General features: G+C 56.9%; 4 protein-coding genes across 10 annotated transcripts in view; 3 read left to right on the forward strand and 1 right to left on the reverse strand.

The window, feature by feature from the left end:
* Tmem94 (transmembrane protein 94) overlaps positions 1-1293 on the forward strand; it is a 34800-nt gene extending 33507 nt beyond the window's left edge. For all 6 annotated transcript variants that reach the window (XM_050140281.1, XM_050140282.1, XM_050140283.1 and 3 more), the window contains one exon: positions 199-1293. In XM_050140281.1, the coding sequence (XP_049996238.1) occupies positions 199-271 (73 nt within the window). In that variant the 3' untranslated portion in view covers positions 272-1293. The remainder of the gene's footprint in view (positions 1-198) is intronic.
* On the reverse strand, positions 920-15059 carry Caskin2 (CASK interacting protein 2). 2 transcript variants are annotated; one of them, XM_050140285.1, is made up of 20 exons: positions 14933-15059; positions 13274-13769; positions 9039-9090; positions 8463-8560; positions 7939-8084; positions 7744-7839; positions 7520-7650; positions 7042-7150; positions 6649-6757; positions 6434-6528; positions 5682-5943; positions 5456-5577; positions 5309-5369; positions 5107-5195; positions 4841-4951; positions 4659-4760; positions 4236-4374; positions 2622-4091; positions 2314-2536; positions 920-1970 (listed from the first exon to the last, which is right to left on the reverse strand). In XM_050140285.1, exons 2-20 carry the CDS (start codon positions 13365-13367, stop codon positions 1880-1882), a joined length of 3600 nt encoding a protein of 1199 aa, XP_049996242.1. In that variant the 5' UTR covers positions 13368-13769; positions 14933-15059; the 3' UTR covers positions 920-1879. The 2 variants fall into 2 exon arrangements, with proteins under 2 accessions (XP_049996242.1, XP_049996243.1); XM_050140286.1 differs by lacking the exon at positions 14933-15059 and adding an exon at positions 14492-14901.
* A 245-nt stretch (positions 15060-15304) lies between these two features.
* Positions 15305-24410, forward strand: Tsen54 (tRNA splicing endonuclease subunit 54). Its single transcript, XM_050140194.1, has 11 exons — positions 15305-16227; positions 16326-16490; positions 16578-16641; positions 16735-16818; positions 17110-17208; positions 19830-19882; positions 21444-21542; positions 21729-22354; positions 22996-23056; positions 23348-23464; positions 23954-24410. The coding sequence occupies exons 1-11, from the start codon at positions 16172-16174 to the stop codon at positions 24102-24104; spliced, it is 1575 nt and encodes a 524-aa protein (XP_049996151.1). The 5' UTR covers positions 15305-16171; the 3' UTR covers positions 24105-24410.
* Positions 24411-25395: 985 nt separating this feature from the next.
* Llgl2 (LLGL scribble cell polarity complex component 2) overlaps positions 25396-26338 on the forward strand; it is a 35577-nt gene continuing 34634 nt past the window's right edge. Inside the window, exon 1 of the mRNA XM_050140193.1 lies at positions 25396-25531. The gene's annotated coding sequence lies outside the window, so the exon portion shown is untranslated. The remainder of the gene's footprint in view (positions 25532-26338) is intronic.

The raw sequence follows: 26338 nt of genomic DNA on the forward strand, positions 1-26338 counted from the left end.
CTTCCCCTGGTACTGGAGAGGGAGTCAGCTCTTCTAATACGCTCTGCCCTGGCTACAGCCCTAACACTCTTTCTACTTTCTGAGACATGCTTTCGATCTTAACCTTATAATCCTACTGCCTCAGCTCCCAAGAAGCTAGAATTACAAGTGCCAACCCCAAGGCTGAGTAGTCAACTGTATCTTGATCTGTTTCACCAGGGTTCGTGTCCGCTACCAGAAGCGACAGAAGCTGCAGTTCGAGACTAAGCTGGGCATGAACTCTCCCTTCTGAGCCATTGGCCATGGTGGCCGTCATTGCCCTGGTTCCTGGGGCTAGAGCCAGACCGACTCCTGAGTCTGGGGAGTTGGTATCACGAATGTTTCAGGGTTCGTCTTTGTGCCTCATGGCACTGGAGGCTCAGCTCCGGTCACTGGAGACCCTGCTGTCTTCCCGACTCTGGGGCTTTTCACGAAGGAGCCCAGGGGCCGTCGCCATGGTTTGACAGGACTGCCCTGGCTCTTCCCTGGCCTTGCCAGGGGCACTCTTGAATGTATGACCTCAGGCCCTTGGTAAAGGGACCCTTAGCCCCCTCTCCTGTGAGTGGCCCCTCTTTGGGGTCCCCTTACCGAACACCCTCCTCTCACATCTGTGGCAGCCTCAGAGTGAGCCTCAGGCTTTGCTGGAGCAGTGGCTGCTGCTGTGTCCTCCCTGCCACCCATCCTTTTCCTGGGGCAGCAGCCTGGCTGTGGTCCTGGGGCCCTCCCCTTCCTCTGGGCCGGAAGATGGAAAAGGGTCCACCTCACCCTGGAGCCCCTGCATCATCAGCTGGCCGTAGGTCATCCATGGAGGACCCAGCCCAGGCGCTGTCCTTGTTCTGAGAGACCTTTTTTTTTTTTTTTTTTTTTTTTTTTTTTTTACTGGAAATGAGCCTTTTAGGAATGAATGTCAACTGGTTTATATTAAAATTGTAAATTGCTTAAGAAAAACCTGTGGCGGATCCATGAAACAGCCATGAAAGGCTCCCCTCCCAAGACTGCAGCCGTCACCCTCCACACTGATGAGTGCTCCGGCGGCATGTGGGTGAAGGGACAGTCCCGGATGTGGAGGTCTGATGCACAGATCCAGACACAGCCCAATCACGTGGAATGACACTTTCATTGATGTTAGCTGGGGAAGAGGTTAATAGTTACAGGGCCTGGACCAACGGGGCCCTCCAGCAGGAGGTGGGCAGAGGGTTCTTCTGCAGTCTGAAGGCCTCCCCACTGCATTCTCTCAGGCAGTTAATAGATAGAATAAATTCCATTTAAAATATATGCATTTCTCTCTGCTTGAAAAATATTATGTACAGTTGTAAGAGTTTGGGCATCGGGGATCTGTTAGTTGCACTGCCTCTGCCCCGGCTGGCGCTGCCTTCCCTGTGTGGGATGGGCAGACAGGGCAGGAGATGACAAGGCCATAGCCACGGGCAGGAAGGCATACCCCTGCCGTGTATTTACATCTCCTATGTACACTCGCACGGAGGGAAGCAGCCAAGTACACAGCCTCCACTCAGCCTCAGGGAGCCTAGAGCAGCTCGGTGGGTGGCCAGAGGAATTCCTTAAGCACTGAGACCCGGGTGGGGAGGTGCACGCATCCGAAAAGCCCTGCCGCCACCTCCTCCTAGAGGAGAATGCTCTTAACGGGTCCCTCGTCAGGGGCCAAAGCTGAGCAGTCAGCTCTACACGGGAGGAGCTTTGCTCCCACCCAGCTGAGGCCCCTCAGTCAGCTTCTGACTCCAGCCCAACCAACCCTCAGCCTGTGCCCTGGGTGGCAGGGTCTTCTTCCATGTTGGGCCACAGGCCATGAATGCTGGCAGGCCACTGTGGGTACCAGGAAAGGAGGGTCACAAGCCGGTCTTGTTCAGTCCAGCATGGCATCCAGCTGGTCGGCCAGGGCATCAAACATGGTGCTGATGTCATCCAGAATGTGCTTGGTGGAGGCCGCTGTGGGGCTGCATCGAGAGAAAGCCTTAACGAGGTGGGCCTGGGCCTGCTACCATGGCAGTCCTGTCTGATGGCAAACACCTTGTACCTCACTCTTCCTGCCTGCAACCTCCCCGTAGCAGGGGTTTCCGTCCTTCCCTTATGGGTGAGTTCAGAGGCTTGGGGACAAAGGACTGGGCTAAGGAATAAGTGATAGTCCCCAGGAATCTCCGTAGGCCTCTCTAAGACCACTAGGCCAGGGCATCCCACTAGAGGCCTCCCTAGCCCCAGACTTGGCCGACAGTCGCCTTCCAATGCTCCCAAGCCCAGCCCTCCTTCCCTCCCTCCTTCCGCACCCAGCACCCAGCTCACCCCTCTCGCTCCTCGGTGCCAATGCTCTTCTCAGCTGCCTTCAGTGCGGCTGCCAAGGACGAGCTGGTTTGCTCCAGTCTCTGTTGGGCCTGGCCTGGACACACAGGCCCAGTGCTCTCAGGCCTTGGAGGGGGTACAGGGCGGGGGCCGAACCGGGGAGCCAGCTTTGGGCCAGAAAATGCCAGCTGCGTACAGGCCACAGACACAGGCTTAGGAGCTGCTCCTGAGGAGATAAAAGGTTACCACGTGACTTGGCGCCACGTGACCCTGCACACAACAACCTTCCCTCCGCGGGCCTCACTTCTTACCTGCTCCGGGCACTTTGAGGAGGGCAGCAGGGGCAGATGGAGGCTCCGTCTCCACATTCAGCCGGCTGCCTGTTGCCAGAGCTGGCCCGGCAGAGGCCCCTTGGTGGCCGGGGGGCTGAGATTTGGGGCTGAGATCTGGGGCTGGAGTTCCTTGAGACGGAAGGCTGCTAGGCTCAGACCGTGGAGGGTTAGAGGAAGCTGAGGGAGATTCACAGGAGGCCTGGGAGGACAGGGGAGTGGAGGGGCTAGGGGTGTCACCACCCACTACCCCAAAGGCCAACAGCGCAGTCTGGAGTGGCTCTCTCTCTTTACATTTGGGCCTCCGTTTGACAGTATCGGACTCTGTGAGGTTGAAGTCAAGACCAGGGAGCACAGGTGTCTCCCGGGCCGGGGGACCAGCTGGCTTTGGCCGCTGCTTGATCGTCAGGTTCCCTTCCTCTGCGAATGGCAGCCCTTCTCCTGAGCTGCCCCGAGATGGGGGTGTCCCCTCAGGCCCAGGCTCCTCTTCTTCTGTGTCAGACACAGGGCCAGTTGGGGCAGAAGGACCAGGGGGCTCTGAGGGACCGGCTGGTTCACTCAGTGTTCTTCTCCGGGGGCCTGTGGCCCCTTCCTTGGGTCCTGGGCTTCCTTCTAGTGAAGGTGGCTCGGTGGGGCCAGAGACGGAACTGAGGCGCTTGGGGGGTGGGGGTGGGGGGCCTTTACGACGGGCACGGAGGGCAAAGGACTGGCTTCGGGGTGTCCCTCGAGTTGGGGTCAGGCTAGGGCTAGTCCGGGCAAGGGTGCTGCGTCCCGGTCTCCGGGTAAGGGTGGCATAGCTGCCCAAGGCACTGCCCACTGGCCCTTCAGCTTCCCCTTCAGCTTCCCCCTCAGCAGGGCCTGAGCGGCTCAGGCTGTGGGATCGGCGTTTGGGCCGAGGCGGGTCTGGAGGAGCTGCAGGAGAGCCGGCCAAATAGGAGAAGGCCCGAGGAGCACCAGGAGGTGGCCCTGGGGCCGGGCTAGTGGGTGAACTCTGTGAACACATGAAGACATAAGGGGCAGGTCCTTGGCCAGGGAGTGAGGTACAAAGCTTAGAGGGGCGCTCTGTACCCTCTGGAAGGTTCCTCTCCTGTGGGGCGATGGAATCACCAATACTGGGCTGAGAGACAGGCTGTTCCTGTGAGTGACCGGAACCCCGGGAGCGGGCGCCAATGCTTTCCTGGCTGGGAGAACGGGCAGGGGGAAGAGGGAGTGGCTCTGGGCCCCCCCCTGCCATAGCTGCCTGTAGCTCTGGGCTCAGCTCACTGCCCTGAAAGGTGAGGAGGCGAGGGCCAGCCGTAGCTGGACTTTCCCCATTCTCTAGGCCTTCAATGGCCATCAACTCCGGACCCCTGGTCAGCCGGCGTCCGCCTTCACCTAGAGCCTCCCCATGCAGCAGGCCCCGCCGAAGCTCTGCCAGCCGCCTCACCCCCAGCATGAGCTTCTTCTGATGCCCTGGAAGGGTAGGCAGAAGCAGATGGGTTAACTGAGTCTAGGCTTGTCCCCTTTGCCCTGACTAGACCCCCTTCCCCCTCCTCTCAGAGATGCTAGAGGTAGCTGGGGTCAGGGGCTGCCAGGAGGCCTCAAGGTGATCCTCACCCAGCTTGTTCACGCCTATCTCCTGCAGCTCCTCCCAAGTGAGGTCGGCGACCAGCCCCATGGAGTCGTAGCCGCTGCTCACCAGCTGCTTGTGATACTGTGGCAGCCCCAGGGCACACAGCCACTCCAGCAAGTCCACCTGGATGAGTGCCACCGTCAAAACCTGGCGCTCCCCAAGTGAGAAAGGAAGCCCTGACCCCTCTCAAGGCCACAGCCCTGGGTGAGGGCCAATAGCCCCACCCTGCCAGGCGGTGATGACACACACCTTTAACCCCAGCACTTGGGAGACAGTGCTCTGTGAGTTCGAGGCCAGCCTGGTCTACACAGTGATTTCCAGGACAGACTCCCAAGTCACAGAGAAACCCTGTCACCAAAACAAAAAAAACAAAAAACAAAAATACCCCACCCTGTCCACCTGCTCACCGGGATATAGTTGGGCAGCCACTCAGCGATGCTGAGCTGGGCAATCTCTGAGGCGATCTTCTTCCGGTGTCCAGGTTTGGTCACCCCAATGGCTGTCAGGTCCTGTCACACAGGGCATGGACATTAGGGCCCTCCCGTGCCTGCTGGGCCCTGGCGTCACGTGTGACTGTGACAGTGCTTACCTCGGGCGTCATTCGGCTGATGGTTGGCACGTCATAGCCGGCCTGCAGGAAGTGGGCAGTGTAGCCCTCCAGCTGGAATTCACTTAGCCAGTTATGAATGGCCTGAGCATCCTGGGGCGTGCAGCGAAACGGGGAGGAGAAGCCGGCTGAGAGACGGACTAGCCCATCGGCCCGCACCTTCCCCAGGGTCAGGTCTCCGTGGATACTAAAGCCCTCTACCCTCTGCCCAGGTCTGAAACGTATTTCTGGGGGGCGGGGGCCCTCACCTTCCCTTCCAGCAACTGTTCCGGCCTCACATCCTGAGTGAAGGTCTCCCCTGAGCGATAACTGGCCAGGGGGCGATGGCTCAGGTTGTCTTCAAGGAAGGAGAAAGACGGCATCAGGGGCGGTTGGAGGAGGGATGGGTGGGGGCATGGCTCCTCACCTGTATGGGTCCCCAGCAATGCCAGTCCCATTTACCCTTCTTACCTGACGCAGACGGGACACGCAGGCCTGGCAGTACCTGGTCCTCACTGGCAGAGGGCAGTGGCTGGAGACAGAGAAAGAGCTTACTCAGGACATGGAAAACAGACAATGGGCAGGCCGTGCCCAGGCCTGGGTGCCCTCCCCTCCTACCTGAGCATTCTCAATAAGGAGGCCAGTGCCATGGCCATTGGTGCCTTCAGAACTCTGCCCACTGCCAGCACTGCGGATGCTGCCCACACTGCCCTCGCTGCCCACGCTGTTCCTGTCACCTGCTGCAGGCGGCAGAAGCATAAAGGTCAGAGTTGGCACCGCTAACATCTGACTGGCAACTTGCCAGCGCCCAGGGACCCCTGCACTATCTCCTGGGAGGATGTACCTGGGCTGTCCGGGCTGAGGCCCCCCCGCGGGAGCTGGCCATAGGTAAGAGGCTGCAGCGAATCGTCAGCAGAGGACTGTGATATCCGGGGGAAGCTTGGCCGCAGCGGGGTGGGCGCAGAGGGGAGACGGGCCACAGGTATGCCCACCCGCTTGCTGACCACCTCAACGATCCCCGGGGGGAAGTAGCCCACACGGTCAGTGCCCCTTTGGCTCTCATGGATGTGGCCCTTCCAGCGGCCGTCAGGATGTTGTTCGAGCACCTGTCGCGACAGGATGTGGACGGAAAGGACAGTCACTACACCAAGCAAGTGGCAGTGGCTGTCTCTGTAGTGACAGCCCAGCAGGCCTGGGCCATCTCTTCCCAGCACAGAGCTGACCTCTACCCGAGTTTGGTCACCGATGCCAGCCCAGTCTCTCTGTAGCATGAGACATATGAACAATGATATTCTATAGAATAATGGTATTCTATATTCTGTGTTTACTAGATACGTGATCTGGCCCAGTTCATCTAATTCTCTAAGTCTCAACTTTGTCATCTCAAAAAAATAAAAATAAAAATAAAAAAAGAAAAAAGAAAAGAAAGAAAAAAAGAAAAGAGAAAGGAAAATGACAATGGTACCCATGTTTCCTAGGATTAGAGAGGATTATATGAAAGAATATATAAAGATTTAACTTGGCCTAGGACCACAGCAGATGCCCAAGTGAGTCATAGCAACTGCTTGTCTTACAAAGGATGTGTGGGCCCCTCACCGTGATGACATCTCCTGCCCGGACATTGAGAGCAGTGGGGTCATGAAGGTTCCAGAAATCCTTAAGTGCTCGGACTTTCAAGATCCCTGAAGCCTCTAAGAGAAGGGGTAGGGCAGGTGTCCATGATGGACCCTCGATTCCCCAGCCGACTCTCCCACCACACCCTGGTACCGACTGTAGAGCCCCACCCACTAGGTCTTCTCCCACCCACTCACCCCGAAGTAGCTGCTTGATTTCCCGGCTGGCCTGGGAGGTGGTGAACTGATTCACTATGTCCAGCGCCGTCTGGTTATATGTGTTCCGGATATTCACATCCACGCCTCCCTGGGGTTCACAGTACCACAAGAGCATAGCATTTTGCTTGACATTTCTCTTTGAGTCCTCCCCACTACCCAGGAGGCAGGCGCTGTTACCACTTTCAGGGCTTAGAGGGGGGAAGCATGACACTTTGGACATGGGTTAAGATCAAGCTCATAAGAGACGGACTTGGTGTCTATCCAGTCGGGGCTGCTTTCCAGCCACAAGGCTTTAGCACCATTCGGAGGGAGTGAGACCCTCTTTCCCAAGCCCCACAAAACAGACAGCAGGCTCTTTGCACCCACACCCACCTCTAGGAGCAGCCGCACCACCTCGGTTTTGCCGTATAAGGCGGCCTCGTGGAGCGCGGTGCCGGTCTTGGTCTGGCGGTTGATCTCAATGCCAGCTTTCAGGAGCTGCCTGTGGTGGGCAGGAGTGTGAGGTGGCTGGGATGGGAAGAGGCTGACTGCCAGGGGTGTGGGGACTGTGGCGTTGAAACCAAGAATGGAGACAGCATCAGGGGACTGGGGAGATGACTCGGTGGCTAAGATAAGGCTGGGCTGCTCTCAGAGAGCTCTGGTTCAATTCCCAGCACGCGCATGGGGTAGCTCATCTCCACCTGGAGCTCTGGCTCTGTGGTCCACTGCAGGCAGCTGTGCTTACGTGCACACACCCCACACAGAACACATGTGTATTTGTCATTTTTTAAAAAAGCAGCAGGGAGATATTGGTTAGAAACCAATGGTCCCTCAGGAAGAGGCTGAGGAGGCGGGTGGGTCCCTTGGGTACCTGATGACTTCTCTGTGGCCATTCTTAGCAGCCAAGTGCAGGGGTGTGGTGTAGTTGGGGTCGCACGGGTCCTTTGCCTCTCCTTCCAGCAGCGCGACACACAAGTGGCTGTTTAGAAGCAACTGGGCCACCTACAGTGTGCAGCACCCAGTTAGAGCCTCCTCCTGACTACAGCACCCAGTACCCAGCACCTAGTACCCAGCACCCAGGGCTGTACGCCTCACCTTGAGCCGCCCGAATTCGCAGGCTAGGTCTAGGGGTGTCTTCTTCAGCTTGTTGACTAGACATGGGTTGGACTGATGCTGGAGAAGCATTTCTGACTGGGATGGGGAAGCCAAGTAAGGGAGGCTGCCTGCAAGACACAGGCCCCCACCCGGCTCCTCACTCCCACATCCCCTCAGGCAGGCAGGCTCACTTACCACCTCATAGTGTCCATACTGCGCAGCCAGGTGCAGAGGGATCTGGCCGTCCAGCGAGGCAGCGTTGACAGCCGCAGAAGCCCTCAGCAGCAGCCTCACAGGCTCCAGCCGGCCCTGCCAGGCCGCATAGTGTAGGGGACGCATGCCTGGCAGGGGGAAAGAGATTCTAAGAGGGGTCACAGGGGGCCCAGCAGAGAACCCTGGGACGGGAAGAGTTCCATACGGCAATGCTAGCTTCACCCGGGTTTGCTCAGAAAAAGGTCCTACGCGGCTCTGAAGTCAAGAGTTCTAACTGTGCCCTGCACACATGATCTACAACCCCAGGGTGGGACTATAACCTCTCTGTGCTTCCTCGTCTAAATAATGGAAATCTTAGCTACACACTCTCTCCAGAAGGAAGCTATTCACGATTTCAGAGAAGGAACCCAAACGCCTGTTGGTGTGTCCTAACAGGAGACGCTCCGGCCCCAGGTCTGTAGAGAGGCCCTGGCTTCCCCACGTGGCGGGATACAGTGGGCTCTCACCATTGCTGTCTTTGATGTCGACAGTGGCTTGTGCCTCCAGCAGCAAGGCTATGAGCTCCAGGCTGCCCCCCAAGGCAGCATGGTGGAGAGCAGAGAATCTGGCATGGGGGACACAAAATAGGGGGTGTCAGTGAACAGTCCACCCCAAGCTCGTTCTGGGGGCCGGCAGTGATGGGTTACTTGCCCCCCCCGTGCCTGCCAGCCCTGCCGTGGGAGCGCACAGCAGCCGGGCCACAGCATGAAAGGGCTCAGTGTCTTGGCTGAGAGGCCCGTTTGTCTAGCGTCCCCCACCCAGCCTGCCCAGAGGAGGGGGCCGTGGGAGCAGAAGCCTGAGGGCTCCTACCCTCCAGGGAGAGAAGGGGCCCAGGAAGAATCTGACCCAAGGGGGGCCCTCTTCTTGCTCAGGGCTAACTCCATAGGCAGGTGGGTGGGCAGTACCCCCTCCTTCTGGCCCTATACAGGCAGGACCCAGCTCTGGGCAGACATACTTCAAGGACCTAGTCTGAGGGAGGAACTGCGGGCCCCAGTTCCTCTCACTTCCTCCCCGGGTCTCTTCACCCAGCAGCACACACTTACCCATCAGCATCCTGGTAGTTGATGTTGAGTCTCTTCGTGGAGCCGAGGAGCTCTGGGTAGGGGGATCAGGGGAGGAGACATCAGGGTACATGGCACCACCTGCCCTAGCCATGCCCTCACCCAGCAACTCCCACTACCCACCTCCAAGGACCCAACCCACCTTTCGGTATACAGAGGGGCACCTGCCCCATGGCTTTTTACAGGTCCTGTCCCTAGGGCTCGAGGGCGAGGAGCACTGGAAGCTACTGCAGCAGCCGCCTGGCTTCCCTAGAACCCCTGCCCAGCTTGTTTATAGAGCCAAAGGGGGCGGGAAGGGGTACTGGCATGACATGCCTTCAATAGGACAGGCCCACGGGGCGCATGGTTGGCATTCCTGCCTGAATGGGTTAGGGAGAGAGTCATATTGTCCTGCTGGGCCACGGGGAACAGGAATTGAAAGGAGGGGGGGGTGTCTTAAGAACTGAAAAGCAGAGAGAAGGTTGTTGACAAGGCTGGGCTTGGAGCATCCCTGAGCAGGACCTGGTAGGCAGGGCCGCATAGAATATACTGATCCTAGCCCAGGTCCAATGTGCCAACCCTGCCACTTTGGGCAGGTCACTTAATCTGCACGACTTGGTCTCCGTAGCATCTGCCCCCAGAAGCTGTGGGGACAGTGTCTGTCCCCTGTGAGCACGGAATGATGATGATAACGATTTCGCACCCCTCCCGTGCCAGCCATTACACTGGGGTCCCAGACCCAAACTGCCTTCCGGCCTCTCCACAGAGCTCTATCTGTGGGGGGCACACCTGCCGACTCCATACTCACAAGCTTTGACTTTTTGGGCCCCCCTAGAGAAGCAGTGGGCACTGGCACCGCCTCCCCGGGACTGGGTGCGGGCAGGTGAGAACCCAGGGGCACACAGACCATGTTGGGCAGATCTTTGAGGCGCTGAGGAAGGACAAGCCTTGTCACCAGCAGCCCTTGCGCCCTCCTGGAACCCACCCTGCTGGGAAGGAGCGGGCCTGGCTCAGCCCGGGCTGGGCAAGGTGCCAAACATGCTGGTCCAGGCCTGCCCCCCCAGGCCCTGGTGGGCCCCCAAATACCCTAGCAGCCTGGGAAAGGCAGGGCCTCATTCCATCAGGGAGGAAAGCAAGGGGCAGGGAGGGAGGGGACACACACACACAAGGTGGAGCTGAAAGACTCTATACTGAGAAGGTAAATACAGAACCACGAAGGGGCAGGAGAGAGACCTCTGACCTGACAGTTCTTATAACACAGAACCATTTTTGGTGGGGTGGGGAGGTGGGGGTGGAGTAGGGAAAGAACAGAAGCTGTGGAAGCAGGAAGTGCACAGCTCAAAGGCTACTCTGTCTTTCCTGGGCTGCGTGACTTTGGCTGCCAAGGTGCCTTTTAAGCCTCCGTGAAGACAAGGTCCCAAGAGAGGAGCGCCAGAGTCCTTGAGGGAGGCTTCCCTTCACTAGCACGGAAAGTCTGGGATGGGACAGTTGGGTGGCTGGATGTGTCCCTTCTAGGGAGGGGCAAGCAATGTGACAGAGGGGACACAGGAACAGGGGCAGGGCCAGATAGGTGGCTCTGTTCTTTCTAGAACAATAGCCGGAAAGGTGGCGGAGAAGAGGCCCACAGAAACTGGGCTGGGGACCCTGGCGGGTGGGCGGAGGGTCCTGTCGAGGCACCAGTCACTTCCGATGTGGCAAAACCTTCTTCCCCAGCCTGGCTTTGGGGCTGGAAGGGTCACCCCGTCTCAGGCCCAAGCAGAGGATATGAGTTCAGCCAGTCACCCCAGCCCATCCATTTCCTCTAGCCAAGAAAAAGATGGGGAGGGGCAGAGGGAAGAGGCAAGGCCGGTGCAATGGCACCCCTCCCAGCAGCCTGCTCCAGAAGAGGGCCTGGGACAGGGTGGATCAGGACGAGGCGGAAGGAAAGAGTCATGGGCTAGAGGCTCCCAGCCAGTGGGGTGAGAGGAAAAAGGGGCGCCCTGATGACTTGATTTTAGTGGTTTGCTTTGGTCCAGGGGCCCTGCATCGCTCTCTGAGATTGCACTGGATTCAAATAAACTGTATCATCCACAGAGTCCCAGGCTCGCTCTTTTCTTTCTTTCTTTCTTTCTTTCTTTCTTTCTTTCTTTCTTTCTTTCTTTCTTTCTTTCTTTCTTTCTTTCTCTCTGTCTCTCTCTGTCTCTCTCTCTCTCTCTTTCTTTTTTGATTTCTTGAGACAGGGTTTCTCTGTAGCTTTGGAGCCTGTCCTGGAACTAGCTCTTGTAGACCAGGCTGGCCTCGAACTCACAGAGATCCACCTGCCTCTGCGCCACCACTGCCCGGCTGAGTCCCAGGCTCTTTAGCACAATTTTAATTTAGGGGACTCTATGTGTGTAGAACGTCCCTTAGGTGGTACCGACAGAACAGAGATCAGTGGTCGCTACGGAAACGTGAGGAAAGCACACAGGCTTATCAGTCTCTCATCTGACCCCAGGGCTATGTGACCTTGGGTAAGTCACTAACCCCAGAGGGCCGTAGAAATTCCTACCGGACAGGAAGCCAGGGGGTAACACCATTTCACAAACCCCAGGGTTTACAAAGGTCACCTGTGAGCTCATCTTTGTCACTGGTCTCTCAGAGGACAAAGAAGGGAAGGACGGTGCAGAGATCTAAAAGGACACTCAGGCCTGTCACCGTGTGTCTGCCCCTGTATAGGGGAGTCCACACCTTGGACGCAGGGAAGGAACTTCAACCCCTAGAGGCTCTGTCTCTGGTAGAAAAGACAAGCCTAGTTGCGGGGGTCTCGCCACCAGCCGACCCTGCTACTACCCTCCAATGGGCCTCACTGTCTAAGGCAGCCAGGCCGGTGAGGCCAGCAGCAGTGTGATCAAGGCCCCACTGGGCAGGTGGCCAAAAGCAACACAGAGGTGAGCGGGGAGGAGAGTAGGCTCCCTCTCAGACCTTCAGGCCATCTCCTGGGGACCGCTTGGGCCCCTTCCTCTATCCCGCTCACCCTCATACCCTCATTCGCTTCCCCATGATGAAAGGACTAGGGACACAGCTCCACCCCATGGCTGGGTCTCCACCCTGCTCGCCTCGCTGTGCAGGTGGGTGCACGCCACTAACGTCTTTCCTTTTGGCACCCACACTCCAAGGTGTGGGCGGGAATAATAAGATGTCTCCAAGTAGCCTGGGGATTCCTTCCTGTGTACAAGACCCAGGTGTGGCTTGGGGTTAAAACCCCAATGTTACAAAGAAGACCCTCCCCTCAGGGAACACTTTCTCTAACCCCAGAGGAGCCGGAAGAACTACTGGCTCATGTAAGTCCTGGAGGAGACAAGCCTCGGGGTCTGGGAGAGCCCAGGGTGCTCGCCTGAAGTTCAGAGGTCCATTTTCCTGGGGTGGGTTTGAGAGGTCCCTACCATCACAGGGTCCTGAGAGATGGGGCTTAGTGGCCACCCATGCATCCAGCCCTGACTGCCCTGTCAGGGATAGAGTCCTCAGGGCTATGGAAACCTCTAGAAAATTAGCATGGGCTACACACTCCCAGGAACACCAGCAGGTGAGCTAGCAAGGAGCTTTAGTACCGGTTGGATGGTGCTATGAGTCCCCGGGAATCTGCTCTCTTTGGGGGCTGGGAATACACTGCCAGCGATGATAGATCACTGTGTGCCAAGTGTGAGGTCCTGGGTTCTAAGCCTCTCAGAGCCCCAAACCAAACAACCAATGACACCAGAAACCCAACCACTGTTTCCAAAGAGGTTTTACAGACATCCTCATGAAGTTCGACACAAATACAGGGAAGCTCTGGTTTTATGCAGATGGGACTGGGGGTGGTCACGGCGCTCTCTTCCTTCTTTCCCATCCCACAGCCAAGTCCCACAAAGCCAAAGAACACACCTGAAAAGCCAGCTACCAACAGGCAACCTCCAGGGCTTAGAAAAGAGCCTGACGCACAACAAACGATAAAAAAACGCAAACAGAATGCGCTTCAATATGCGCCCTTCGCAGGCCAGGATTCCGTGGCTCAGAGTGGCTAAGTGACTTGTCTGGGGACCCAGAGCAAGAAGGGACCCCCTTTCCTCTCTGACACTCTTACACAGAAGCACTCCTTGTCTACACCAGGACAGTCCTTCTTCCTCAAGTCTGCAAACCGAAGCTACCCTCCCCTCCCCCTCCCCCACTGAGCATCCCTCTGTAGCCTCGGTACTCAGAGAGCAGCCTCAGCTGGATGGCCACCCCACCGAGGGAAGACTCACTTGTTTTTGCAGCCTTGACTTTAGCCACCAGTTTCTGCACACACGTCACATCTCCGTTCTTGACGGCAACGATCAGGTCCTGCTCACGACCCATTCTGACTAGGGCGCCGCCAGGCTCTGGGCTTCCGAGTCCAGGAAGAAGCAAGACGCTGGTCCAGCCAAATGTCAGTCCGCCATGCCTCAATGCTTCGGAGGACTCCTGGTCCCAGGGGCACAAGCCTGGTGTCCCAGGCAATGGGCTCCTTGTCAGGCAGAGATATAGTCCTTCAAGGTGCTCTGGCAGCTGCCACCACAGGCAGGAAAGTCAGTCTCTAGGGGGTGGAGGCTGTGTGGAAATCTGGACTAAGATCAGCCTGTTGCTTCCGACGGCCTTGGGATGGGCTGAGACTGGGCCCGCCAATTTTCCTGGGTTAGCTCAGAAGCACCAATGCCCATCCAGAGAGCAGTCAGCATTCCCTCTCGCATGAGGCAGCAGCTGTAGACAAGTCCCGGGGGTCTGGAAAAGGTACAGGTTCTCCGCTGAAAAGCTGGGTCACGGCCAGGAAACAGGACCCAGACGATGACCAAGACAGGATCTCTAGAGAGCCCCAAATCACTTTGGGTGCCCTGGGAGTCGTGGAGGGTCTGAGCCACTCAGGGAGAGGGGAGGAAGGTGCTGTACTTGAGAAAAGTATATAACTATAACACGCAAAGGGAGGGGGTAGTATTCCAGGAGGGAGGGGCTGAGTTGCCTGTGCCCCATGGCACGGGGCAGCACCTCAACCTTGGGCAGGAGGGGCCCTGGCAGCAGGAGACACTGGGGTAGGCAGGGCCAGCAGCCCATTCTCCACAGCCCCAGGCTCTGACACCCACAGACAACAGGCGGGGCCGAGAGGTAGGGCCTGGAAGAGTAGCACAGACAGATGGGCAGGGGTCACTCCTGTCCACGGTGTCTGCCCTCAGACTCCTCACTACCTAGGCTTCACTTAGTAAGTGAACATCCCAGCTCCACTGAGGGATGAGCTATGGCCCTCATTTTCCGGGGTAGGGGCGGTCTACCTGTAGGATAGGCAAGTTCTACAGCACCTGTTGCTACCCCTTCCTTGTTGCTTCTGGGGTGTGAGGGAACAGCTGGGTAGAGACCCAGGCCAGGGCTTGGACACTGCTAACCAACTGCCTCCCAAGCCTGAATCTGAAACCCCAACTCTCGACTTCCCGCACAAAACCTTAAGTCAGTACCTCGGTGGCGGTGATTTTGTTGCCAGAATCTTGTGGCATGAGACTCGTGCAGGCCTGGGGCCCAGGTAGGGAACCCCTCATTCCTCATAAGTCCAAGCCCAAGCCGGAGGGCACTCCTCCTCAAAACCCGCGACCCGCACCGGGGGAGGGTGCTCCTGGCAGTGCCTGGGGTCGGCTGGCTCCCCCGCCCCTCGGAATGCCCCTCTAGCGCCGCGCAGCTCCCCGCAGCCAAGCCCAGCTCCGACCGATCCCGGGAACAAAGCGGCAAGAGGGACCCGGAGAGTCAAGAGTCCGAGGGATAGATAGAGGAGAACGAAAAGGGGGGGCTCAAGGAAGGCGGAAGGAGCAGAGAGATGGAGGCGCCCGCCGATCAGACAAGAAAAGTTAGTTTGCGTATGCTCTCAAGGATTCTGACCCCCAGCCGGGGCCCCGCAGGCTCACCTCTCCCGGCCGCCCCGCCGGGGGTCTGGCTGGCGGTGCTCAGTCCCAAGCACTCTTGACGCTGGTTTCCACTGTCGCCCCCCCCCCAACCAACCCCTTTCTCCTCCTTTCCAAGGCCGGCTCGGCGCCTCCCGCAGGAAATCCCGCCCCTCCCCCCTCCCTCCCGCCGGATCGGGAGCTGGGGGACTGTCCCAGCCGCACAGTCGGATTGTCAATCAGCACCCTCAGTCCCGCCCCAATCTCACTAGGTCCCGCCCCCGCCAGCCAGCCAGGATCAGAGCCCCTGGGATCAGCGCATGCGCGCAGGTGAAGCTGTTTGGGGTGCCAAGTGGCTGGTGAGAGGGCGGGTGGATGAAGCTACGTGCCACTGTGTCCTGGCTGGGGATCCCGAGCGAGTTGGGCTCTAGTCTAGACCAGAGAATGAGGTGTGAATAAGTAGAATAGGGGACGTTTTAGCGGTTGAGCCTGAGGACCCCACTAGGGGCGGGGATCCCTTCCTTTTCGTCCCATCTTCTCCCGGCTTGGCCGCAGCGACCTTCGTCCACGAGCAGAGTCGCTGACCCACGGCGGCTGGCTGGAGCAATGGTGCCACCTAGTGGTGAGCGTAGGAACGACCCACGGTGTCACGGCGGGGACCCCAGCCTTGAGGAGGTGCTTTTGGAGGCTGGGGTGGCGATTCAGCACCAGTGTGAGCCGGACAGCGCCTCCCACCCGTGGCCTTTGAACCCTGCAGCCGAGCTCCTCTGGAGAGATTCTTTTGGCTCATCCCGAAGGAACTCCGAATGTCTCTGGACCACTCCTGACCGTCCCCACGTGGCCTCCAGTTTGCAAAACTGGTATTCGAGGGCTCACTGCTCTCCTCCCCACCTCGCATCTCTTTCCTCTTAGTGGAAGAGCACGAGGCAGTTCAGGGCTGGAGAGAGGTCACACACGTGATTATTCATACTGCATGCCCAGTCGCCAGGGGAGATTTTACTAGAGCGAGGTGCCCCAGGAGCGCTGCAAACAGAATAGGTGTGTTCCTGCACGTTTGGAAACCTGCAGATCAAACTCGGCCCCGCCGACCTAGGGACACGTGTACAGACAGGTGTCTGAGGGACACAGGGCAGGTAGGAAGGCGCGAAGCCAGGTGGATTTGCGCTCGGGAGTGGAGCGCCGGGCGCTAGGACCGCACGGACAGCACGTTCCCGGAGAGGGCGGGGCTTGGGCGGTGCGCGCGCAGCCGCAGCAGGCAGCCCGATGGAGCCAGACTCCGAACCCGCGACCGTGGAGGTTCCCGCGGGGCGTGTGCTCAGGTGCTCCCCGGCACGGGGGCGGCGTGGGGGTGGTGGCGTGGGGCCGGGGCCGCGCGGGGTGGCCGTGGTGCTGACCGCGTGTCCCCGGCTCGCCCCAGCGCCTCGGAACTCCGGGCGGCTCGCTCGCGGTCCCAGAAGCTGCCCCAGCGGTCGCATGGCCCCAAGGACTTCCTCCCGGACGGCTCGGAGGCCCAGGCCGAGCGGCTGCGCCTGTGTCGCCAGGAGCTGTGGCAGCTGCTGGCAGAGGAGCGCGTGGAACGCTTGTGAGAGGGGCCGGGGCCGGGGCCGGGTGGGCGGGGGCCGGGGACTGCCCGTGTAGACCGAGGCGCCCACAACCCACTCCTCGCCAGGGGCAGCTTGGTGGCCGCGGAGTGGAGACCCGAAGAGGGCTTCGTGGAGTTGAAGTCGCCTGCGGTGAGCGGCCCGAGCATCTCCGCGGCTGGGAGGTGGATCCCTCTTCCTCGGTCCCCTTAGTTGTTTGGTGACACTTGCGCTGATGCCCCACAGGGGAAATTCTGGCAGACCATGGGCTACTCAGAGCAAGGGCGGCAGCGGCTTCACCCCGAAGAGGCCTTGTATCTGCTGGAGTGTGTGAGTGGGCTCCTGGGGCCGTGGGAAAGGGGTTCAGAGTAAGGAATGGGAAGGACCAGGAAGAATTTAGAATTACGTTTTTGGTGAACTTAAAGGCGGACTTGGAGAACAGAAGAGAATGCCACACAGGCAGCAGGGATGATGCTAATCCTTTCTCCTAGCTGGTCAGGGTTATGCAGTGATGCTGAGGGTGTGTGTGGGGGGGGGGGGGTCAGAGGCAAGAAGTTGACCGCATTTGGCTTGGGCGCTGAAGGAAGGTTACACACAGCTAAGCCCTTGGTCCGCTTCCAGGGCTCTATTCAGCTCTTCTACCAAGACCTACCACTGTCCATCCAAGAGGCCTACCAGCTGCTGCTGACTGAGGACACCTTGAATTTCCTACAATATCAGGTATCAGTTACCTCTCAAGGAGCCTCCCGTTGGTCAAGCCAGTGGATGGTGACAAGTACCTCTGAGGGTGCAAGCACAATATCTATAGGAGAGTTAGGAGCCTGTGCCGGTCAGGCTTATAGTCAGAGGAGGCAGTTGGATAATAAAAAGTTACTAAGTAGCCAGGCATGGGGGGGGGGTACACACTTTAGTCCCAGTGCTCAGGAGGCAGAAGCAGGAGGATCTTTGTGAGTTCCAGGCCAGCCGTTTCGTTATGCTATATATTTGGAGACTCTGTCTCAAAACAAAAAGTACTTAGTGGCCAGGCGGTGGTGGCGCACGCCTTTAATCCCAGCACTAGGGAGGCAGAGGCAGGCGGATCTCTGTGAGTTCGAGGCCAGCCTGGTCTACAAGAGCTAGTTCCAGGACAGGAACCAAAAGCTACGGAGAAATCCTGTCTCAAAAATCCAAAAAGAAAAAAGGGGGAAAAAAAGTACTTAGTGCTTCTCATGGTTACCCATGTATGTAATTCCAGCACTCTGGAAGCTGAGGCAGGACAGTCTCAAGTCTAAGATCAGCTTGGGCTACCTAATGAAACCCAGCCTTAAACAGAACTAAACAAACAAGAACCAAGAGAATTAGTGCTCGGTGGAAGATCAAATTAGACAAGGAAAAAGATCTGTTCTGGACCATTCTTTCAGGAGAGAGAAGATATAGGCTGGGCTAGGGGCAGTGAGCAGGAAAAGCTATGTCGGGAGTGTTTTGGAAGAAAGGTTGGATGACTGAGAGACTCAAGGCTTGTGACTACCAAGGTGTCATCTAGCTGGGAAGACTGAGGTGGGTGTTTATATGGAAGACTGGGACCACTCAGGGGTTCTGTTTGATACAAAGTAACGTTGAGGTACTTCCTGGACATCCAGCAGGATTTCAGGCACACAGTAGATACAACCTAGAATGTAGGGTGAGGGCAAAGCTAGAAATATAACCTTGGATGTTTGCATGCTGTGGGTAGTGTAAGCCATTGTCTCTGAGGGGGTGCAACCAGCAGGGGACTGTCACTGTCCTCTGGAGCTCACAGATATGGGAAGGTTAGTGGAGAGATGGGACCCATCCGTGATCAGGAGGAGAAGAGGAAACCACGCCGAAGCCTCTAGTACAATCTTCCATTCCTCTCTTTTTCTTCTTTTCAGTGTTCTGTTTTGAAACAGGATCTTACTGTGCAGATTTGTCTGTCCTGGAACTCACTATGTTGACCAGGCTGGCCTCAAACTCAGAGATCTGCCTGACTCACTCTCTCAAGTGCTAAGGTTAAAGGCCACTATGCCCTGCGCTCATTTTTAAAGGAGAAAACAATCAGTTGTGTTGAATGCTGGGAGGAGACTGAGTGAGATGGGGACACTTTTGGGTTTGTTCCTCCGCTGTGGGGACAGGACACGAGCAATAACGTGTGGCTACTTAGCAGAGACTATTCCCATCAAGTCTGTGGAGGGTTGGGTAAGTGATGTCTAACACTGTCTACCACTGTTTTGCCTAGACTTTAATGTCAACATATTCTATGATGTAGTTCTTTCCCAGGAGGCCCACCCCTGTTTGTGTTTTTCTTTTGAGATTTGTATTGTCGATAAATTATTAGATGTCACTTGTACCCAGAATAAGAGACAGAATTCAAAGAGTGAAACTTCCTTGGAACATGGTGTTTGCTAATTTACTTTTAGTGCTACTGGGGAAGAATCCAGCAGCCCATGTGTGTTAGCAAACTGTCGCATTGAGCTGTGGCCCTGCCCTCTCTTTTATTTTCTGAGTCAGGGACTTTGGAAATTTCACAGACTGACCTTGAACTCACTCTGTACCCCAGACTGACCATGATTTTGTGTTTTTTTTTTTAAATATATATATTATTTATTTATTTATTATGAATACAATATTCTGTCTGTGGTGCAGGCCAGAAGAGGGCACCAGACCTCATTACAGATGGTTGTGAGCCACCATGTGGTTGCTGGGAATTGAACTCAGGACCTTTGGAAGAGCAGGCAATGCTCTTAATCTCTGAGCCATCTCTCCAGCCCCGTGACCATGATTTTGTGATCCCCCTACTTTAGCCTCCCTAGCAGATGGGATTACAAGCTTGAACCAGTAGGCCTGGTGTGGGTAATATTTATAATGGAATGTGTTCCAAGCAGTCCCGAGGTTGGAGCCTGGAGCTCTGTAGGAGAGAGTTTCAGGAGATAGAGGAAATGACTTGTGTTTAGAGAAACCACTATGTTACTGTAGAAAATGGACATCCAAGTCAGGCATGGGGGCACACGCCTTTGATCCCAGCACTGGGGAGGCAGAGGCAGGCGGATCTCTGAGTTCAAAACCAGCCCTGGTCTACAAAGCAAGTTCCAGGACAGCCAAGGTTATATAGAGAAACCTTGTCTCGAAAAAAAAAAAAAAAAAAAAAGAGTGGACATCTAAGCCAGGCATGGTAGTACCTGTCACAATTCCAGCACGTAGAGGTTTAGAGGGGGAAATACGACTTTTGAGTAGTGTGAGGCTAGCTGGTCCACGTAGTTCCAGGATAGCTAGGACCGTATAGCAAGAGCCTTGCAAACAAACATGCAAACAAAAAGCATCTAAGATTTCCTTTTTCTTCTCCTGAGGTCTTCAGCCACCTGAAGAGACTAGGCTACGTGGTTCGCCGGTTCCAGCCGAGGTAAGTCCTTTGACTCATCCACTGCGGCCGGGGGACCTGACCGACCGTTATAGTGGCCTCCACTTACCTGGGACCTTTGGCTACAGTGCAGCATGTGGGGGTGAATTCCATTCCTGCACTTTTTCCTGGGTTGTCAAACTGGGCCCTGCTCAGGTAATAACCAAGTACCTGCAGCTCACTGTGAGCACAGAACTGCAGTAGCCAGCGCCTGGCATGTAGGTGTGCAGGCCCATTTGTGGAGTGCATGCATGAGCGAGGGGCTGGGGAGGGATTTATAATTGAGGTGCCGTTCACATTCTTAGGCTGGGCTAGATCTCCCTCTATTACCTAGTGGTCCAGCTTTGCTGAATGCCACAGCCACTTTCAGACTTACAGTAGAAACTGGTGTTGCCTCTACAGTCTGTCCCCAAAACCCTAAAGCAGTTCCCCAAAGTGGGATCTATTCTAGGGAGACAAGCATGGCTGTGTGCAGAAGTTCCTCCTGAGAATTGTTCGTCACTCAGCAGTATTATTGAGCACCTTCTGATGCCAGGCCCTGAACTAGTGGCTGAGGAAGAACAGAACGAAATCGCAGCTGCTACCTGCTTATTATGTATTAAAGAACAGTCGCAAAACGCCATCACTTTGTAGAATCAGTACTTGAGAAGCTTGGACTCAGCTGCGGAGACCTACCCACACAAACTGGCTGCTCTTTTAAAGCGGTCGTCACCTAGGACTTGTGTAGTACAAAGATGCCCTCTGCGGCAATGACAGGACTTGAGGTCTCATTTCGTAATTTTAATTGGCTTGGATTTAATGTGAATAGACACTCGTGGCTATCCACCATGCTGCGCCTGAACTGTGCAGCATTGGGAGCTATAAAAATACATAGTGGTGGAAGGGGATTTACAGCAAGTACAAGGACCTGAGCCCAGTCCCTCAGAACCCAAGGCCATGTGTTTATCCTTATATTCCTAGCACTGGGGAGGCAGAGACAGGCAGATTCCTGGGGCTCAGTAGCCAGACTGGCTTAATCAGTGAGCTGTAAGCCAACTAGAAACCCCCACCTCAAACAAGATAGACAGCTCCCAAGAGGCACCCTGCTGTTGTGTGTTCTCCCCTCCACACCCTCTCTCTCTCTGTCTCTCCCTGTCACATGCCCTCTCCCCTTCTCATAGCAGGAAGAGTGCTGTGGTGCTAAGTGATGAGGGTCTGAGCCCACAGTGTGTAACTGAGTGGGAAAGAAAAAAGATCTAAAGTAGTGTGTTAGTACAATGTCAGTTTTGTCAGGAAACAAAACAAACAAGCAGAGAAACAGTAGTATGTATGTGCAAGAAATAAACGTGTACTTGATGGCACGTTCCAGAACAGCCAGGGCTACACAGGTATTATTGCTGACACTCGGGACCTGGACAGAGGTGGGTGACTAGGCCCCTATGGCTGTTCCCAGGTACCCTTCCTTTGGGTATGGATCTGCCTCTGGCCTCTGGCTCATCCTCTTGGCCACTCCCTCCCAAATCCTGCCGGCAGCACCAGTCTGAGAAGGTGGATCTGTTGCCTGCCTGCTGTTCTCGCCCCACAGCTCTGTCGTGTCCCCTTACGAGAGGCAGCTTAACTTGGATGGCTATGCCCAGTGCCTGGAGGACGGGACTGGCAAGAGGAAGAGGAGCTCCAGCTGTCGGTAATGCCCCCTGCTGTTGCCACCCCAGGGGATATCATGAGCTCCGGGCTTAAGAAGGGGCCTGTGATGCTCTCATACAGGCTTTGGGAGACAGTAGGGGTCCACCTCAATTCCAGTGGGACACACCTGTCCTGGTGACAGTAACAAGGGGAATGAATACATTGCTTTTCCTCCCATGTCTCTAAGGTCTGTTAGTAAGAAGGCTAAGGCTCTACAGAACTCCCTGCCACCCATGAGCGGGGCAGCCTCCAGCCCACCTGCCTGTGACCAGAGTAGCCAGTACTCAGAGAAGCCCCAGGAGTCAAGTCCCAGAAAGGGCTCAGGACCCTCCTTTCAGGCTCTGGGGTCTTCAGAGCCTTGCCCTGCTCTGGCCAGGGAGGATGTGGAGTGTGGCCAGGAGAATGATAAAATCAAGAATGGAGCCAAGGGGGCTCCTAAACCACGCTGGAACTTTGAGCAGATCTCCTTCCCCAACATGGCTTCAGATAGCCGCCACACCCTTCTGCCTGCCCCAGCCCCAGAACTGCTCCCCGCCAATGTCATTGGGCGAGGGACAGATGCTGAGTCCTGGTGCCAAAAGCTGAACCAGCGGAAGGAGAAGCTTTCCCGGAGAGACCGGGACCAGCAAGCAGAGGTGCAGCAGTTCCGGGAGGATGTGAACGCAGATCCCGAGGTGCAGGGCTGCTCCAGCTGGCGGGAGTACAAGGAACTGCTGCAGAGGAGACAGCTGCAGAAGAGCCAGCCCCGCCCTCCACACCTATGGGGCCAGTCTGTTACTCCCTTGCTCAACCCTGATAAAGCAGATTCCCCAGGTATCCCCTCACTCTGCTATACCATAGGCCACTGGGAGCAGAAGGATCATGAGACTTGAAAAGGGCTATTTTGACCAGGGCTGGCTGATGCCTAAGGTATGAGAGGAGAAGGTACAGTGGCGTGGGCTCCACACAGGCTCCTCTGTAGGTGGGGACCGTGGCCCCAGCAGAGCCCAGATTGCCCAGGGACACTTGCAGGGTGTACCCGCATCTTTAAGGCCATACCCAAGAATGCTGGATGGTTTTGCCAGCAACCAATTTCAAGTCCCTCACCTTTACGGCCTGTTAGCCAGAACATGGTGGCGCCACAGAGGTTTTAGTCAAATAAGAGGAAAGTTCACTGTCTGTTCTTGGTTTTGATTTTAAACACAAGGAACTAAGTCTGTGGTCTGAGCTAAGTGTAGTTAACAGATTCAGAACTCCGTAAAGGCATCATGGGAACATGGTAGAGTGGTGGGTGAGGAGAGCAGGGTTACCAGATAAGCGTGTTCTAAATACTGCTACTGTGTGGAGCATACCTTACTGAATACATTCTGGTAAATCTGGTGGTCCTAACCTGGTTAGCAGATTTTGGTAGCACCACAGGAGCATGTAGGACGTTGACTCCCCTCCTCCATATCTTTTCTTCACTGCCCTTGTAGCCGCGGTCCTTGATCAAGTCTCCGTGCTGCAGACAGCACACCTTGCTGACGGAGGTTACCGGTAAGTCTCAGCTGCGCTCGCCGTCTCCATGACACTGGCTGCCAGGTGGAACGACAGCTGGGATTTGATTCCTGGAGTTGGGTGTGAGTCAGAGGATCACCCCAGGGACACCTGCCCACATACTTAGTTTCCAGTGACAGCTACTCGTGTGCGTCAGGGAAAGGGAAGAATGACAAGATGCTGGGTCTATCCCATGACTAAGCTGCTATGCAGACGTGGTAGTGGGAGAGGGTTTGGTGTGGAGGGAGGTGGGAGAAGAAGTCCTTGTAACCTTTCTTACCTGGTCCTCAGGCTGCTGGAGAATTCGAGAGGCTTGGAGATCAGCTTCGATGTTTACCAGGCTGACGCTGTGGCTACATTCCGAAAAAACAACCCTGGCAAACCCTATGTCCGGATGTGCATTAGTGGGTACGAGATGATTGAGCAGTACCCTGCCTGCTGCCAGCCTCTCGCTTGATCCCTGCCACCACTTTGCCAGTCCCTGAGAAGAATCTGACATCCAGAGGGTTAAGTGCCACCTATCTTAAGGCCATATGGCCAGTTGGTGCCATAGGAACCCAAGCTTTTGAATCCTTGGCTCCTCATTACAGGCATTTTGCAGTAAACTCTCTTCTCTTCCGCTTTAGTCCTGGGCTCACTCAGCAGGAGGGAACTGATGTGAAGGGATTTCTGGCTAAGAGTGGTGAGAACCCACTCTGTCCTGCTCTCCCTCTACTCTGGGGCTCCTGAAAGTTCATCAAAGCCACGGAGTTTGTAGACAGCAGAGCCCGGGGCCAGTATTCTTGTATTCCTAGCTTTTGTCTTAGAGCCTTCCTACTCTGGACGTCTGGGAGTGGGGGCAGCCCGGGGCCGTGGGTAGGCTGTGACTAGGCCTCAGTTTAATCTCTATTCCTACAGATTTGACGAGCCTGTCCCAGATCTCTGCAGCCTCAAGCGGTTGACCTACCAGAGTGGGGATGTCCCCCTGATCTTTGCCCTGGTGGATCACGGTGACATCTCCTTCTATAGCTTCAGAGACTTCACACTGCCCAGGGATCTGGAGCATTGAAATGCAGCTCTGGGGATGGGAGCTGGGGGACTTGGATACTCTCAGGGACCATGTCGGCTGACTCCTGTACAGGACTCACCGGGAACTGTCTGGGCCAGTATGGTCTACAGCCTTGGGTATCTGCTGTTTGTAGGGGAGTGAAGCCTTGCCCCATGCCCTCTTGCCTGGCAGTGACCCCCTTGGAACTCAGGACTTGATTTCAGAGGCCCAGGAGATGGGGCAGAAGAGAGGACTCTGTGCCTTTTAAACAGTGGGGTGCCTGCTTCGTGCCATAAAGCCAAAGCCATTAAAAGAAATATTCTCTGCTGTGGTTGATATACTTACTGGACTACCCCTTCCCTTGGTTCCTCATTTGTCCACGCTGAACTTGTCTGTCTGACTTCTAACACCGAGGTCTGACGGACGCCTGAGGAGACAGTCCTGTTGGTCCTAACCCGAGTGCAGCTGGGTGGTGGCTGAGGGCCTCTGTCGGGTTGGATTCGACCCCAGCCACTCAGAGGGACCACCCCATGATTCTTTTCCCCACTTGTAACTCCCAAGATTGAGCTAAAAAAAAAAAACTAGCCTAGCTACAGTGGCTAGCCCTTTGGACCCTGGGCTCTAGTCGACCACTGAAGACAGAAGTGGGGGGCTCCCAGCAGTGGTTAGGCATCTCGCCATTATGCCTTCGTTCCTACACCGCCCTACTCGGGTCTGAAACCTGCACCTGTGGGTCATTCTAGTTGGAAGGAACGCTCTTTTGAGGAGCCCGCCTGGCTATGCCCCTCTCTCAACAGTTGCGAGAGTAACATATCCTGATACCTGGCATTCATCCTAGAAGGCACCTAGGGACTATTTCCTGTTCCGGGAGGTGGTGGGACACTGGCAACAGGGAGCAGTCCTGTGACCAGGTGCGCGCAGGTGAGGGCGGGGTCGGGCTGGCTGCACTAGGTGCGTCTCGCTGCTGCCCCGCCCCGCGCTCCTGGGGCCCCGATTGGCCAGAGCGCGGCCCCCGCCCTCGAGGGCTCGAAGGCTGCGCCCCCGCCCCATTGGCTCCGCCTAGGGGGCGGGTCCAGGGGCGGGGTGCGAGCTCGGCAGGCTTGCCCTGTGTGTAAATCGTGGCGGCTCCGCCCCCCCCCCCCCCCCCCCCCCCCCCCCCCCCCCCCCCCCCCCCCCCGGCCCGGCCGGGCGCCCCCCCCCCCCCCCCCCCCCGCCCGGCGGGGGCGGGGGGGGGGGGGGGGGGGGGGCGCCCCCTCCGCGCCCCCTCCGGTCCAGCGGCCCCCCCCCGCCCCCCCCCCCCCCCCCCCCCCCCCGCTCGCAGCGCCGGAGGTGAGCAGGAAGGAGACGGCCGCCCTGCAGCCCGTGGGCCGGCGCGGGGAACCGGAGCGGCGGGTGACGGGCGCCGAGGAACGCCGAGGCCTCTGGCAGGGCCCGGCCGGCGATTGCAGGTGAGCCTACCTGGCTTTACACGGTCTTCGAGGGCGCGGACCATTCGGGGCGGCGCGGCGCGAGGGGATCCGAGTCCCCTGGGCTTCCCCGGGCGGGTCGGAGAAGGCAGCGCCCAGGTCTGCCTTCCTTGCTCGCCCAGATCTCCGACGTTTGGCTCGTCCCGGAGAAAGACACCTGTAGAAAGTGGCTCTGAGAACTTGTCTTTTCCTGTTTCGCCACACGGATTACCAAACTTGGGACTCGGGTTTGCACAATCGTGTTGGCTTTCGGGAGCAGGGAACAGGTGTCTGGCCTGGCTGGGTGCAGGGGGACACGGTGAGCGGAGACCCAGTCCCGGACCCTCGAGCGAGGCGCCTGGACTCAAAGCCGGGCGACACGGCTTCCCGTGACCCGGCGTCCGCCAGCGGCGTCTGGAGAGTGTTACCTTGGCGGCTTAGCCCTTACCTCTGCCATCTGGGCTCTTTCCCTGCCCTCCCTTTGTGCCTCCTAATCCTCCGATGCAGGAAGTCCGCGGGTGGGACCTGGTTCTCTCGTAGAAAGGGGGCCACTTCTACGCTCGGGGCGGCTTTGGACACCTTTAGGCGACGGTATGGAGACCCAGACTGTTTTACACGCTGATGGCTGGGGGTTGCACTGTGGGACTTGGCAAGGAGTGGAAAATTCTTGTCAAAGAAAGTGTGCTATGCTTTCACTGTGTTTGGACAGTTGGTGGACACACTGGGCCTTAGCTGTGGGACGTGGCCGTAACTGGGGTAACCGCGGTGTAGCTCTTAAAGGTTTTCACCTGAAACAGGTGAGCTTCCGGT

The sequence above is a fragment of the Alexandromys fortis genome, unplaced genomic scaffold (genome assembly GCF_014885135.2).
Source record: "Alexandromys fortis isolate MF-2015 unplaced genomic scaffold, M_Fortis_MF-2015_v1.1 scaffold_39, whole genome shotgun sequence".
Classification (NCBI taxonomy): Eukaryota; Metazoa; Chordata; class Mammalia; order Rodentia; family Cricetidae; genus Alexandromys; species Alexandromys fortis.